At 43.1% G+C, this 12,920-nt stretch overlaps 1 protein-coding gene across 2 annotated transcripts in view; it reads left to right on the top strand.

The window, feature by feature from the left end:
* Positions 1-12,920, top strand: part of Mamdc2 (MAM domain containing 2) — a 152,504-nt gene that overhangs the window by 71,260 nt on the left and 68,324 nt on the right. For both annotated transcript variants that reach the window (XM_048332783.1, XM_048332791.1), the window contains exons 3-5: positions 2,741-3,012; positions 4,716-4,800; positions 10,142-10,279. In XM_048332783.1, the coding sequence (XP_048188740.1) occupies positions 2,741-3,012; positions 4,716-4,800; positions 10,142-10,279 (495 nt within the window). The remainder of the gene's footprint in view (positions 1-2,740; positions 3,013-4,715; positions 4,801-10,141; positions 10,280-12,920) is intronic.

Here is a 12,920-nt window from a genome sequence, read left to right as displayed (position 1 = left end):
TTTCTTACTCAATGTTGGTGTTCTACCACTTGAACCACACCTTCACTGCTGGCTTTTTAGTGGTGAATTAGAGATAAGAGTCCCATAGACATTCTTGCCCAGCCTGTCTTTGAACCATAGCCCTCAGATCTTAGCCTCCTGAGTAGCTAAGATTACAGGTATCAGCCATCAGTGCCCAGCAGACTAATTTTTTTAATAACATTCAATGAAAAGTTTATATATCACTCTTAGGTTATGACACTGCTATAGAACATGTTTGCCTAAGTTTGAGATAGAGCGGTCTTGAATAGAGCTGACTCCTCCCTTCAGTTGCCTGTACTTTCTTTGATAGACAATGTGCTTAGGGAATGAATCCTGCTTCTCTGTCAGATGTTGAAAGCCAATAGTTCCCAGAGTGTGGTTCAAAAGCAGCAGCCATAGGCATCACCTGGAGCGTCTCAGAAACACCACCAGTTAGCAACACAGCACCACCCCAGACCTCCTGGAAAGGAGGAGGTAAGGGATGTGAGAAGAACAATCTATGCTTGAATATGCTCTCAAAGTGACCCATACACACACAAATTCTAGAACAACTGCTTCACAATGAGTCGTTCCCTTTGGGAGGAGGCCATCTATGGAAGGTTGAGGAGAAGCTGGAACATGCCCTAGGGAGGATTCAGTCTCCGTGGCAGCAAAATCAGCAGTTGGGGTGAAGATGGATGCAATTCCCTAGCAGCTATATTTCTTTCCCTTATTGTGCCCCTGCCTAACTCTCTTACTTCCTCAGAAAAGATGTGAAGTGCTTTCTAGATCTTCCTCATCCATCACCCCTGTCCCCATCACCCCACACTGCCAGCCTGTGTGGACCTCCTTCTGTATCAGTAGCAGAGTGGGAAAAGGAAACTCCACACTCTGTCAGTAGCAATTCAACAATCAGTTGGCATCAGGAGTCCAGCTGAATACTCTGAACCCCAATAGATCTCCAAACTTGTAGAAACACATGTCACACTGAGAACAGTGCAGTTTCCTCCTGTGGGTCCATGGGTGCAGAAGGTGTTAATGGTAGCAATAGTTGCAAAGGTCAGACTTTCTCACAGGGAGTTGCCTGAGTTCTCTCCAGAAGCCGTTGCTATTTGTACCCTCTGGGTGGTTGCTATGTTCAGAAGATTGCCATCTAGAGACAGATCTCAATTCTGAAACCCTTTCAGAGTGAGCAAATCTCCCTGTAGACAATGGCCTAACTGTATCCCGTATGTGAGGCTGGTCATTGCTGAGCTGGGCTCTGCGGGGCTCTGTACTGATCACAGAGGCAGGGATCCTGGCTGGGATCTCCATTTTGAGCAATGAGCATGGGAAGAGGGAAAAAGAACAAAGAACAAACAAACCAAAGACACACTTCTAGTTCTATCCAGTAAGGGTTTAGTGTTGGCAGCCAAACCATGCAGGGTGAAGTAGGCATGCCACAGGATGGGAGACAGTGGCTTCACAGCAGACAGGAGCAGGCAAAGCTCTGAGAAAGCGTGAGAATCCTCAAGCCAGAAAGACTAGAAGTTCATGAAGGCTCACAAGCAATTGAGTCACTGGCATAGGAAGTCAAGGGGCTAGAGTCTATTTTTCCTGTATCTTTTTTTGCTGGTCCTGGGGCTTGAACTCAGGACCTGGGCACTGTCCCTGTGCTTCTTTGGCTCAAGGCTAGCACTCTACCACTTGAGCCACAGCATTACTTCTGGCTTTTTCTGTGAGTATAGTACTGAGAAATAGAACCCAGGCCTTCATGCATGCTAGGCAAGCACTCTAGCACTGAACAACATTCCCAGCCTAAGAATACTGCCCCATATCCTGGAGCAGCCAACAGCATACCACTTATATTACTCGACACAAAGAGAGGAGGGAGGAAGGAAGTTAAATAGAGGATAGAGAAGGGAAAGGAAGAAGAGGAGAGGAGAAAGGGAACAGGAAGGAGGAAGAAGGAGTGAGGACAGACAGGAGAGGATGGAGGAGGTATGATGGGTGCTAGTCCACTGTTTTCCACTCCTATGCAATGTATTTTGTACATACTTTCCTATTTAGTTAATCAAAACTGGACGATTTGATCCTGGAGAGTCGAGAGAGAGGAACTTTATTTCTGTATTTTTAAAAATAGTGTACTCTGAACTATTTCAGCCTAGGCCTCAGGACTAGGCTGAGATAACCAAACTTGTTCAGCTTACCACAATGATGTCAGATAAAGGCACATTCAATCATAAAATGTGGAGGGAGCTATGCTGGGAAAAAGTTGAGTCCACCAAGTTACTTTGTCTCCAGTCTTAGGTGAACACCCTACTCATACTGCTCCTCCAGGCTCGGTATCTCCTTACCAGGAATCCTGCTGCATTTGGGGACTAGGCAGATGAATGCCAAGTGCTAAGTAGACCTGCTATGAGGTACTGAAATCCAATAGGCACTTGACCTCAGTGTTAAAACTAGCAGGAAGTGATGGGTTTGGGACAAGCTGGAGAGCACATGCTACCCTCTTGAGTGGCGTGCTCCTCAGCCCCAGAATGCTCCTGTCATGCGGGAAAGTGGTCCAGTTTTGCCTGATCATTTAATGTCCTCACAGGAAGCCAGGGATCCAGTGAGCAGGCATACTCCAGTGAGCTGACAAAACCCACTTGCAGGTTCTAGCTGCCTGCAGATTTAACAGGCCTGAGTTGTGCCATTTTCCAAGTTGATTGTGCAGAACATTAACTGATTCCTTGCCTGTGTCCCTTTCTCTTTCCAGGCCATTATGTTTATGTGGACGCCTCCTTTGCCAAGCAAGGGGAGAAAGCCGTGCTGCTCAGCTCTGACTTACAGGCAGAGGAATGGAGCTGCCTCCGTTTGGTCTATCAGATAGCTGCATCTTCAGAGTCTCAGTCAGATCCCAGCCAGCTGAACCTCTATGTGAGATATGAAGATGAAACTTTTGATCGCTTGCTCTGGTCAACTAAGGAACCCTCAGACAGCTGGCTCATAGCCAGTCTGGATTTGCAAGACAGTTCCAAGAAATTCAAAGTAAGTAGAGTGGAAGGGGAAGAGATGAGGCATGTGAGATGGGTTTTGTGCTGTAGGAGGTCTTAAGCTATTAGAGCTTCTTCTATTTAGGTTAGTTATATCACAGAAAATCATTAGCAAATGTAAATTTGTATTTTGTTTATTCTTCAAAAAAGTGCTTCTTCTAGGACATGTTGTCACCTATTTAAATGAGACTTCTATAAGATTCTGTAAGAATTTAATTGGAAATGGATTTTCTAATGGGTTTTCTGAGATATTCTTATTTCAAACAATTATCTTTGTCCTTCTTAAACTGTGTGTGGTATGCATATCGATTATCCTCCTTGTGGTTTAATAGCTATAAAATTTGGACAAGAACTGGGCTCTGTTGTCTCCTGCCTATAATTGTAGCTACTCAGGAGGCTGGGATCTGAGGATCATGGTTTGAAGCCAGCCAGGGCAAACTAGTCCACTCAGAAACCGCTCAGAAAAAGCCAGAAGTGGCGGTGTGGTTCAAGTGGTAGAGCACTAGCCTTGAGCACAAAGAGGCTTGGGTACAGTGCCCAGGCCCTGAGAACAAACCCCAGGATGAGAAAACAAAATTGACAAGGTAATTTAATGAAAGAAGGAAATGGAAAGTACTCTGAAAGGGAAAAGCTATTTATAGAACATGTCCTGTTTTCAAACAGATTTTTGTGTGTGTGTCAGAAGTGCTGGAAAAGGAAGATAGACAATGCAAAGCATTGGGTATGGACAGAAGCAAGGAAGGAGGCTGGACCTGGACACAGTGGGCCAGGAAGTGAAATGTAGTGAGAATGTGTCATTGAAAGTGCAGTGAGCCTTCATGAAAACTCAGTGTACCTTTTCATCCCCATCCTTTGCCTGGTCTTTGAAAAGTTTTGAAAAAATATATTCTCTTTCAGTGCTGTTTGCTTAGGGTCCCTCCCCATTTAGGCAGTCACTGAGTGAAAAAGATTGGGGGTCTGAGTTTCTTATTTCACACATCATCTTCCCAATAGTTATCACATCTCACACACCCCAACATAGTTGGTAACCTGTAAGGTTAAAACTACAGAAGGGAAAGCTGTTCATTTCTGAAAAAGGGCCCCCCAAAATTAATCATAATATTCCTTCAAATCACCATATGAATTCTCATGCTTCTGTCTGTTCCGCGGTATAAAATTCTCAATTTTTCATCCATGCAGAAACCACAAAATGTTCTGTCCATGAGCCCTCTCCATTTCAGGTGGAAAGCTTACTGTCAGATTTGGGCTTTCTACTTTTTCTAAAGAGTTTCTTCCTCTACCCAGACTCCGGGTTCTCTGCTCTTACTTCCTGGTCATTCTTAGCATGGATTTCCCCAGGGATACAAGCTGTCTTCTCCATATGACCACTCAGTGCTAACACAAGAGCAAAAGAAGGTGATGACTGGGATTGCTTGGAGATTCTATCAGACACATTGCTAACCTCCAGATTCTGAGGGTCTATGTTTAAGAACACACACACACACACACACACACACACACACACACGCACATGGGGGCACATGCATGTGTATATTCCAACACTCTGTTTATAAAATTTGTAGTGAAATTCTACCCAGATGCAACAAGCCCATTGCAACTCTGCAGGCCTTGAATTGCTGCACAGCTACTATCTAACAGCTGAACAGGGAACAAAGTACTTTGAAATCTAACTGTCCTCCTTCTCCATATGTTGTGCAGATTTTAGTAGAGGGTGTCCTAGGACGGGGAAACAAAGCCAGCATTGCCCTCTTTGAAATCAAGATGACAACTGGCTACTGCATTGGTGAGTCTTATCTTCACTCTATTAGAACACAAATGTTTCTTGAAAATTTTGTCACTGGAAGACATTGAACCAGTCCTAAAGACCCGCTATGTTATAGACACTGGGCATACTACATAAACGGTTTCAATTCTTTGCTAGCTTAACCTGAAGGCTTAACCTGGCTTCCATGCCTTTGGTGTGGAAACGCTCATTAGCATTAGTATGGACTGATTGGATTAAGGAAAAAGAATGCAAAGACTGTCACCTTACTATTTCCACCTAGCTTCAATATGTTCTCATAAAAGAAACAGCAACAACAAAAATACAGTTTAAAAAACCCACTAAGCCAGGCGCCAGTGGCTCATGCCTGTAATCCTAGCTACTCAGGAGACTGAGATCTGAGGATTGCAGTTCAAAGCCAGTCCAGGCAGGAAAGTCCATGAGACTCTTATCTCCAATTAATCATCAGAAAACTGGAAGTGGCACTGTGGCTCAAGTGCTAGGACTCCAGCCTTGAGCTAAATAGCTCAGGGACAGCACCCAGGCCCAGAGTTCAAGCCCCACGACCGACAACAATAATAATAATAATCATTATTTTTATTATTTCTGGGGCTGGGTATGGTGGCCTATGTCTGTAAACTCAGCACTGGGAGTGCTGAGGCAGGAGGATTCCAAGTTTGAGGTCAATATCCTGAGCTACCTAGGGAGAGACTGTCTCAAAAAGCCACCCCTTCCCCCAAATAATACTAGATTGCTGTAAATTCTTTTATTTCCCTGTAACCTTTTCCAGAAAAGTTGGCATCGTATTTGCCTCTTTTTCCTCCATTTCTTTCTCAATAAACTATTATCCCAGTCTTAATAATCAGAGCTGCCACTGAGATTCCACCAAGCAGGGCTGGTTGCACTTCTATCTACATAGGTGGTATTCCATGTGGAGTGCTTGGAACTTGGTCAAAATGAACCAGTCAGTTGCATCTGAGCAGCGCCCCCTCTTGGCTCAGCCAACTTACTGCACCTCTCAGCTTCTGTTTAATCATCTGCAAAATGAGGACAAAATGCTTCCCTCATTGGATTCTTCTGCAAATTAATAAGATCATGGATATGAAGGTAACTGGGGGTCTTATGTGCCAGCTTCTGAGAGCTCAGGAGGAGAAGTCATTTTCTTCCCTGTGGATGCTTACCCTCTACCTGCTTGCCACTGACAAAAGTCTCTGGACTCCATAAATAGTTCCTAGGTAGATGTGAAGAAGAAAATGGTTGTCTGGAAAGACTCATAGGGAGAAAGAGCAGAGCAGTCCAGGCTGAGCCAAGTTTGAAAGAGAATCATTACTGAGCAAGGAGTTCCTCCAGAAAGAACCTGGGTCCAGGAAAATGAGCCTAGACTTACTGAATTACATGTTTGGGAGGTGACACAAGTCAGACAGCCAGGGGAGAGAGTGTGCAGCTGTGGCTTGCAGATGATGGCATTTCTGGCTGCCACTTGGAAAATGAGCTGGAGACAAAGCACATACATAGGTATCAGGCAGAAAATCCCTAGGAAGAGTCAATGGCCTTACATAGCAGGCATAACACATGCCTTAAACTAGGGGCTAGCAGTACAAAGGAATGTGTCGGTAGATCCGGGAGATTTTTTCAGCCCTGACAAGACTTGGAAGCTGAATGGATGTAGAGGGAGAGAGTAAAATGACAAAGATGCTTCTCAAAGAAAAGAAGCCTTTGCTAATTTCCTTGCATCTCAATTCTCTTACTGACCTTCCAAAGATATCTCTTAAGCATGGGAAGGAAAATAGACTGGGAAAGTATTTTCTAAAGATACAGAGAGTTTAGGTTCCTCCCTTGAACTTCTATGTGGGTGGTATTCCACATAGAGTGCTTGGAATGTAGTCACAATGAACCAGTCAGTTGCATCTGAGAGGCTCCCCCTGCTGACTCAGCCATCTCACTGCACCACTCAGCTTCTGTTTATCACCTACCAAAAAATGGGTATAAAATGCTTGCTTCATTCGACTCTGTGCAAGTTAACAAGATCATAGATATGAAGGTAACTGGCAAAATGCTGAGCACTCAAGAAATGTTAATTATGTTAATAACCTTTCTTCTCTTGGTTTGTTGTTTAAAGGGAGATGGCAGTATTTTATCTTGTTAAACTGTATAATTGCGCTCTCCTTTGGTTCCTGACTCTTTTGAGGATTAAGTTGATCCATATAAAATGCTTAGAATTCTGTCTGCTACACTGAAGAATATTTCCTTTTCCTTTTATGATACTCCATGGCAGCCTTCGGCACTGAATATTGGACACAGGTTGGCCGATACTGCAATGGAAAAGTTGAAAGTAAATCTTAAAAATCCTTGCTAGTGTAAAAACATGTTGACAGGTATAGCAGCTAGGGTCCTGGCAGGAAAGTGGGAAGATGGGGAAACTCAGCCTCTATGATTTAAAATCAACTCTTAAAAAGACCACAAAGGTGTGAGAGGGAAATGCCAGCATCAAGGGGCCAGGTAGGAGGAGTTACCAGAACCTGAAACTTTAATTGTATGATGAAGTCTTCTTGGGTAGGCTGTAGTACTTGGGTAGACTGTACATAGCCAATCACATAGACTTGTCACGGAGGACATTGGAATAAACCCCTATGCCACATGCCTTCCACCCACCATTGGTGAAACCAGTCCAGACAAGTAAACATGTAGAGGGTGCAACAGATAGAGGAGGATAGAATGGAAATTATCTTTCATGGGTTTTGTTGTTGTTTTTTATTTGGTGGTATTAGTGGTTGAGCTCAGGGCCTTACACTTGTTAGATAGTCACTCTTCCACTTGGACCATACCTCTATCTCTTTCTATTTTAGTTGGGTCCTACTAACGTGTTACCTGGCTGTCTTTGAACCACAATCTTTCCTATCTATACAGTTTAACAAGATTGAGTAACTGGGATTATAAGCATGAGCTACTGTACCCTGCCATTTTTTATTTTTTAATTGCAAGATTATGAGGGTCAACAGAAGTACTCTGGAACCTAGATTATGCCTGCCCTTCTTTTCTGACTAGAAGCTTCTTTATAAGAAAATCAGGGTTGGGTACTGGTGGCTTATGCCTATAATCCAAGCTTCTCATGAAGCTGAGATCTGAGGACCATGGTTCAAAGGCAGCCCAGGCAGGAAAGTCCATGACTCTTATCTCCAATTAACTACTACAAAAGGAAAAAATTCTGGAAGTAGAGCTTTGGCTCAACTAGTAGACTGCTAGCTTTGAGCAAAAAAAAGTTCAGGGAGACAGCACCTAGAAACTGAGTTCAAGCCCCAGAACTGACACGTACACATTACCCCCTCCCAACAAAAGGGTGCAATGCTTATGTGCTCTGATCATACAAAACAATATTTATTAAAATGAACTCAATGAAATAGAATGACTTTTTTGGTTGCTGTTTCTGTTTTCCTTTCTTTTTGTTTATCTGTCTTTGGAGGTATAAGGAGAAGCACAGAAATGGAAGGACAAAGAGAGAACAAATGCAGCAGTGGTACTCACTAGACACTGTGTTGAAAATGAGCTATACAACTTGTAGGTGGGGATGGGAAGGAAAAACTGGGAGAGGGCAGGGGAAGCGGGTGACATTGTTCTCTTTACCTGACTTACGTAACTGTAGCCCCTCTGTATATCACCTTTATAATAGGAATTTTTTTAAAAAGAAAAAAAGAAGCAGGGAGTAAGATTAGCACCCTCTGCTCTTAGCATCTTTCACTATGAGGAAAGAAAAGGATGGAGGATTGGGCCATCAAGTTAAAGAAAGTTGGTGGACAAAATTTCTGGAGCTGGGCGGGGAAGGTGGCCTAATGGTAGAGTGCTTGCCTTGCATACATGAAGCCCTGGGTTCGGTTCCTCAGCACCACATATATAGAAAAAGCCAGAAGTGGCTCAAGTGGTGGAGTGCTAAGCCTTGAACAACAAAAAAAAAAAGCCAGGGACCATGCTCAGGCCCTGAGTTCAAGCCCCAGAACTGGCAAAAAAAAAAAAAAAAATCTGGAGCTGAGAGCATACCCCTTAATAATGCATTAAAACAAGAGTGACTGGGGCCAGGCCTAAAGCTCAATGGTAGAGCACATGTTTAAAATGCACAAGGCCATGGTTTCAGTACCCTTTCAAAATTAATTAAATAAAGATGACAAACAAAGCTGGGTGGCTCAAGCCTGTAATTCTAACTACTTGAGAGACAGAGATCAGGCACTCAGGGTTGACACCAGCCTAAGAATAAAAGTTCATGCGACTCCATCTCAACCAGTGGCTGAGTGCTGTGCTGCACATCTATCACCCATAATGACACAGAGAATCACAAGTATGAGGGGTCACATTCCAGACCAGCCAATAGTTAGGAACTCATAATGTGGGAGCCTAACCAAGGCAAACAGGAGCTGGAGCCATGGCTCAACCAGTAGAGCACTGGCTTCGCTTATACAAGGCCCTAGCACTGAAGCAACATAAAAAAAAAAAAAGATGACTAACAAAAATTGTCAGTTTGTACCAAGGATCCCCATGTTTTTGCCACTGTGCTGATCACTGACCACACTTAAACAGCCCTGTGACCTGAGAATGTTGTTCTCAGTTCACACAAAAGGAAACAGAGGTTCGGAGACAGATGGTGAGCCACAGCAAGCCACAGGGCCAATAAGAGAAAGGACCACAATTCCAAGGGGGTGATGATTATTAGAATGTTGATTCATTATAATAAATAGGACTCGAAGCATTCGCATACCATGTGAATGCTCTTTTGGTCTCAAAGGAGGATATTCTTAGGAGAGGAACACAAAGGCACAATGCCTATGTGCATCTGATCATATGAAATGATATTTAAATGAACTCCAGGAAATGGAGTTGCTGTTTTTGTTTTCTTTTCTTTCTTTCTTGTTTGTGTATTTGTTTATCTGTCTTTGGAGGTACCGAAATGGAGAGACAAAGGGAGAACAAAAGTAGCAGTGGTACTCACTAGACACTATGTTGAAAATGAACTCTTCAACTTTGTGGGTGGGGATAGGAGGGAAAAACTGGGAGAGAGTGAGGGAAAGGGTGACATTGTCTAAAAAGAAATGTACCCTTTACCTGACTTATGTAACTATAACCCATTTGTACATCACCTTTATAATAATAAAAAGCCTCCCCCCCAAAAAAAAGCATGTTGATTCATTACAGGATGTCTCTTTTGGCTAATAGTAGCCAAGAGTGCTGGTCTATAGGTTCCTGGGGGAAAATGAAGAGACAGTATGAAGGTCTGATGGTTTGAGGGCAGAGCATGTGGTGGCTCTGAGGTGTGATGGGGTGAGAGTTGGGGAGTGGGGAGTTTCCCTGAAATGTGTTTTGATTTCCCTTCCACTAGAATGCGACTTTGAAGAAAACCATCTCTGTGGCTTTGTGAATCGCTGGAATCCCAATGTGAACTGGTTTGTTGGAGGGGGAACAAGCCAGAACACCCACTCCAACCTCCCGCAGGACCACACCATCAAGAGTGAACTGGGTGAGCTGGGAAACCACGGGAAGCCTGCCTCTTGTCTTATTCTGACTGTGTCTTCTCTCTGCAGAAAAGGGAGGAGAAAGGGGCTGGTAGAAGGGACCTGCAGACCTGGTGGCCAAGGAAGGAAGCATAGACAATGGGAGGAGGGGACAAACTGCAGATATGTGCTCTATCACTAAGAACCAGGATACCTAGTTAAAGGCTTTACCTTAATGTGTGACTTGAGCTTGCTAAATTCACATTTTCATAATATGCTTGGTTTTCTTATCAATTTGTTGATCTATCATTCCTATTTCTAAAACAAAGCTATAGTCACTCTAGGTTACTCCTCACTAAAACTAGATGGAAGGATAGGAAGAAAGTCTTTAAGAACTTCCCAATTGACAAGGGAGGTAAGCCAATCTTGATTATGGATTCTGAATGTGATGTTCAATAGGGCCCCTGCTGGCCAAAGAAGGTGGTTCTTTGCAAGGCACATTAGAAAGTAAGGTTCTCCTGGCCTCAGTGACTCCCAGGAGAAAGGCTTCAGAAGGAAGACTAGGATAAAAGACTTCACTTTCATCACTGCTTTTGCTTGGCTCCTCATAGGACATGTCCAAGCCTATGTCTTCCCGTAATTGCACACCATTCTAGTCTTCAGCTGCAAGTTCTCCAAAAGCAAGAAGATTCTGGTGTTCTGGTTTGCCAACAAGAACAAGGATAGTCATGTTAGTTCTGCTTCTAACAGTGCCTGTTTTCTCTTTGGGGCCTTTGCAATGTGGATACAGAGGTGATATTCTCATTTCCAATCAATTAATATCAATAACAGCACACATCTTATTTTTTCTCTCATTCTCTATGATTTCCTGTTATCTGAAGTGTGTGTATGTGTGTGTGTGTGTGTGTGTGTGTGTGTGTGTGTGTCCATGTATCCTGGGACTTGAATGTCTGTAATACTAGCTAGTCAGAAAGTTGAAATCTGAGTATCACAATTTGAAGCCAGCCTAGGCAGCAAAGTCATCAGCCTCTTATCTCCCATTAATCACCAAAAAGCCAGAGAAGTGGAGTTGTGACTCAAGTAATATTGCATTATCCTTGAGGGGAAGAAATGCTTAGGACAGGGCCCCGACACTGAGTTTAAGTCCCAGGACCAGCATAGTAGCAATAAACAACAACAAAAAGAAAAACAACTAAATATATATATATATATATATGTATTAGGGTCTTCTTTGATGAACACTAAGACCTGAGATAGGGGCTATCACCTGTACCATTGCACTTGCCTCTGTCCCCTTTTCTGTTCTTTTCTCTCATCTCTCCCTCTCCATCTTCCCACCATTTCTCTTCTGTGACTATTCTAACACACTCCCAAAGGCAGGCAGCTTTGCACACTAGTGTGTCTCAGATCCCTTAAGTCAATACTAAAGCAATTGAGTTAAAAGGGGCTAAAGGGGAAAAAAAAATCTAAGGAGAGTTTGTACCTCCTTTTCAGCAACCTACAAGTCAGAGCTTGAACAGCAGAAGAAGTCTTCTTCATTGATTATTCTCTAATCCACTCATTCATTCATTCAGCATATGTATAAGAAGCATTTTATATATGTCAGACATTTTCGTGTACTTTGATGATACCAAAATAATAACTGATCTCAGACAGACCATGGAAAGTAACTTTTTCAAAATTCTTTTCTCCAGAATACCAGTTGGGGAGTGCAGTAATGTTTTTTTTTGGGGGGGGCAGGTTGGCCTAGAACTCTATGTATCATTGGCTGACCTAACATGTCCACTCTTCCTCTCTCTGCTTTCCATGTGCTAGAGGTATATGAATCTTTATACAAAACAAGAAGGGGGATATATGGTTAAATAAACCGTGGAACACCTGAGGCAAAGAAAGTGAAATAGATTAATTCAGGACTTCTCACTACCTTCATGTAGTTCTGTGTCAATGTATTCTTAAAGTGTGTCAATACTGAAATACTACATAAACATCTTAGACTGACCAATCCATGATGTAAATTATACAGATCCACAAAAATGAAAGGAAAGAAAGAAGGAAGGGAAAAATGAAGGAAGGAAAGAAGGAAGGAAGGGAGGAAGGGAGGAAAGGAGGAAGGGAGGAAGGGAGGAAGGGAGGGAGGGAGGGAGGGAGGAAGGAAGGAAGGAAGGAAGGAAGGAAGGAAGGAAGGAAGGAGAAAGGAGGGAGAGGATGAGGGAAAGAATGGAAGAAATAATGATTGCCTAAGTTTGAGCATTCAAGGAAGGCTTTCTAGAGGGAAAATGGCAAAACTGGAATTTGGCAGATGACTAAGGGGAAGGTAAATGCAGTGAGAGTTCAGGTGTGGAGAGTACTTGAGAATACTAAGATGTATAAGATGATAAAGTAGCCCCAAGATCCTAGGTTACACTCCTGGTTATGATTCGCAAGAAGCCTAATTGCCCACATTCCATTTGAGCAGTCCAACTCTTTTGTGTTATTTTAGTTCAACTCTTCTCTGTTATTTTACTCTTAACTTCTCTTAGTCATCCCCATTCAACACACATTCTCTCTCTCTCTCTCTCTCTCTCTCTCTCTCTCTCTCTCTCTCTCTCTCTCTCTCTCTCTCTCTCTCTCTCTCTCTGTATATGTGTATGTGTCTGTGTGTGTCTGTGTCTGTGTGTTTCTCTCTGT

Source organism: Perognathus longimembris, chromosome 1, assembly GCF_023159225.1.
Source record: "Perognathus longimembris pacificus isolate PPM17 chromosome 1, ASM2315922v1, whole genome shotgun sequence".
Taxonomy (NCBI): Eukaryota; Metazoa; Chordata; class Mammalia; order Rodentia; family Heteromyidae; genus Perognathus; species Perognathus longimembris.
Note: the sequence above shows the minus strand (reverse complement) of the source record. Positions and strands in the feature narration are given on the sequence as shown.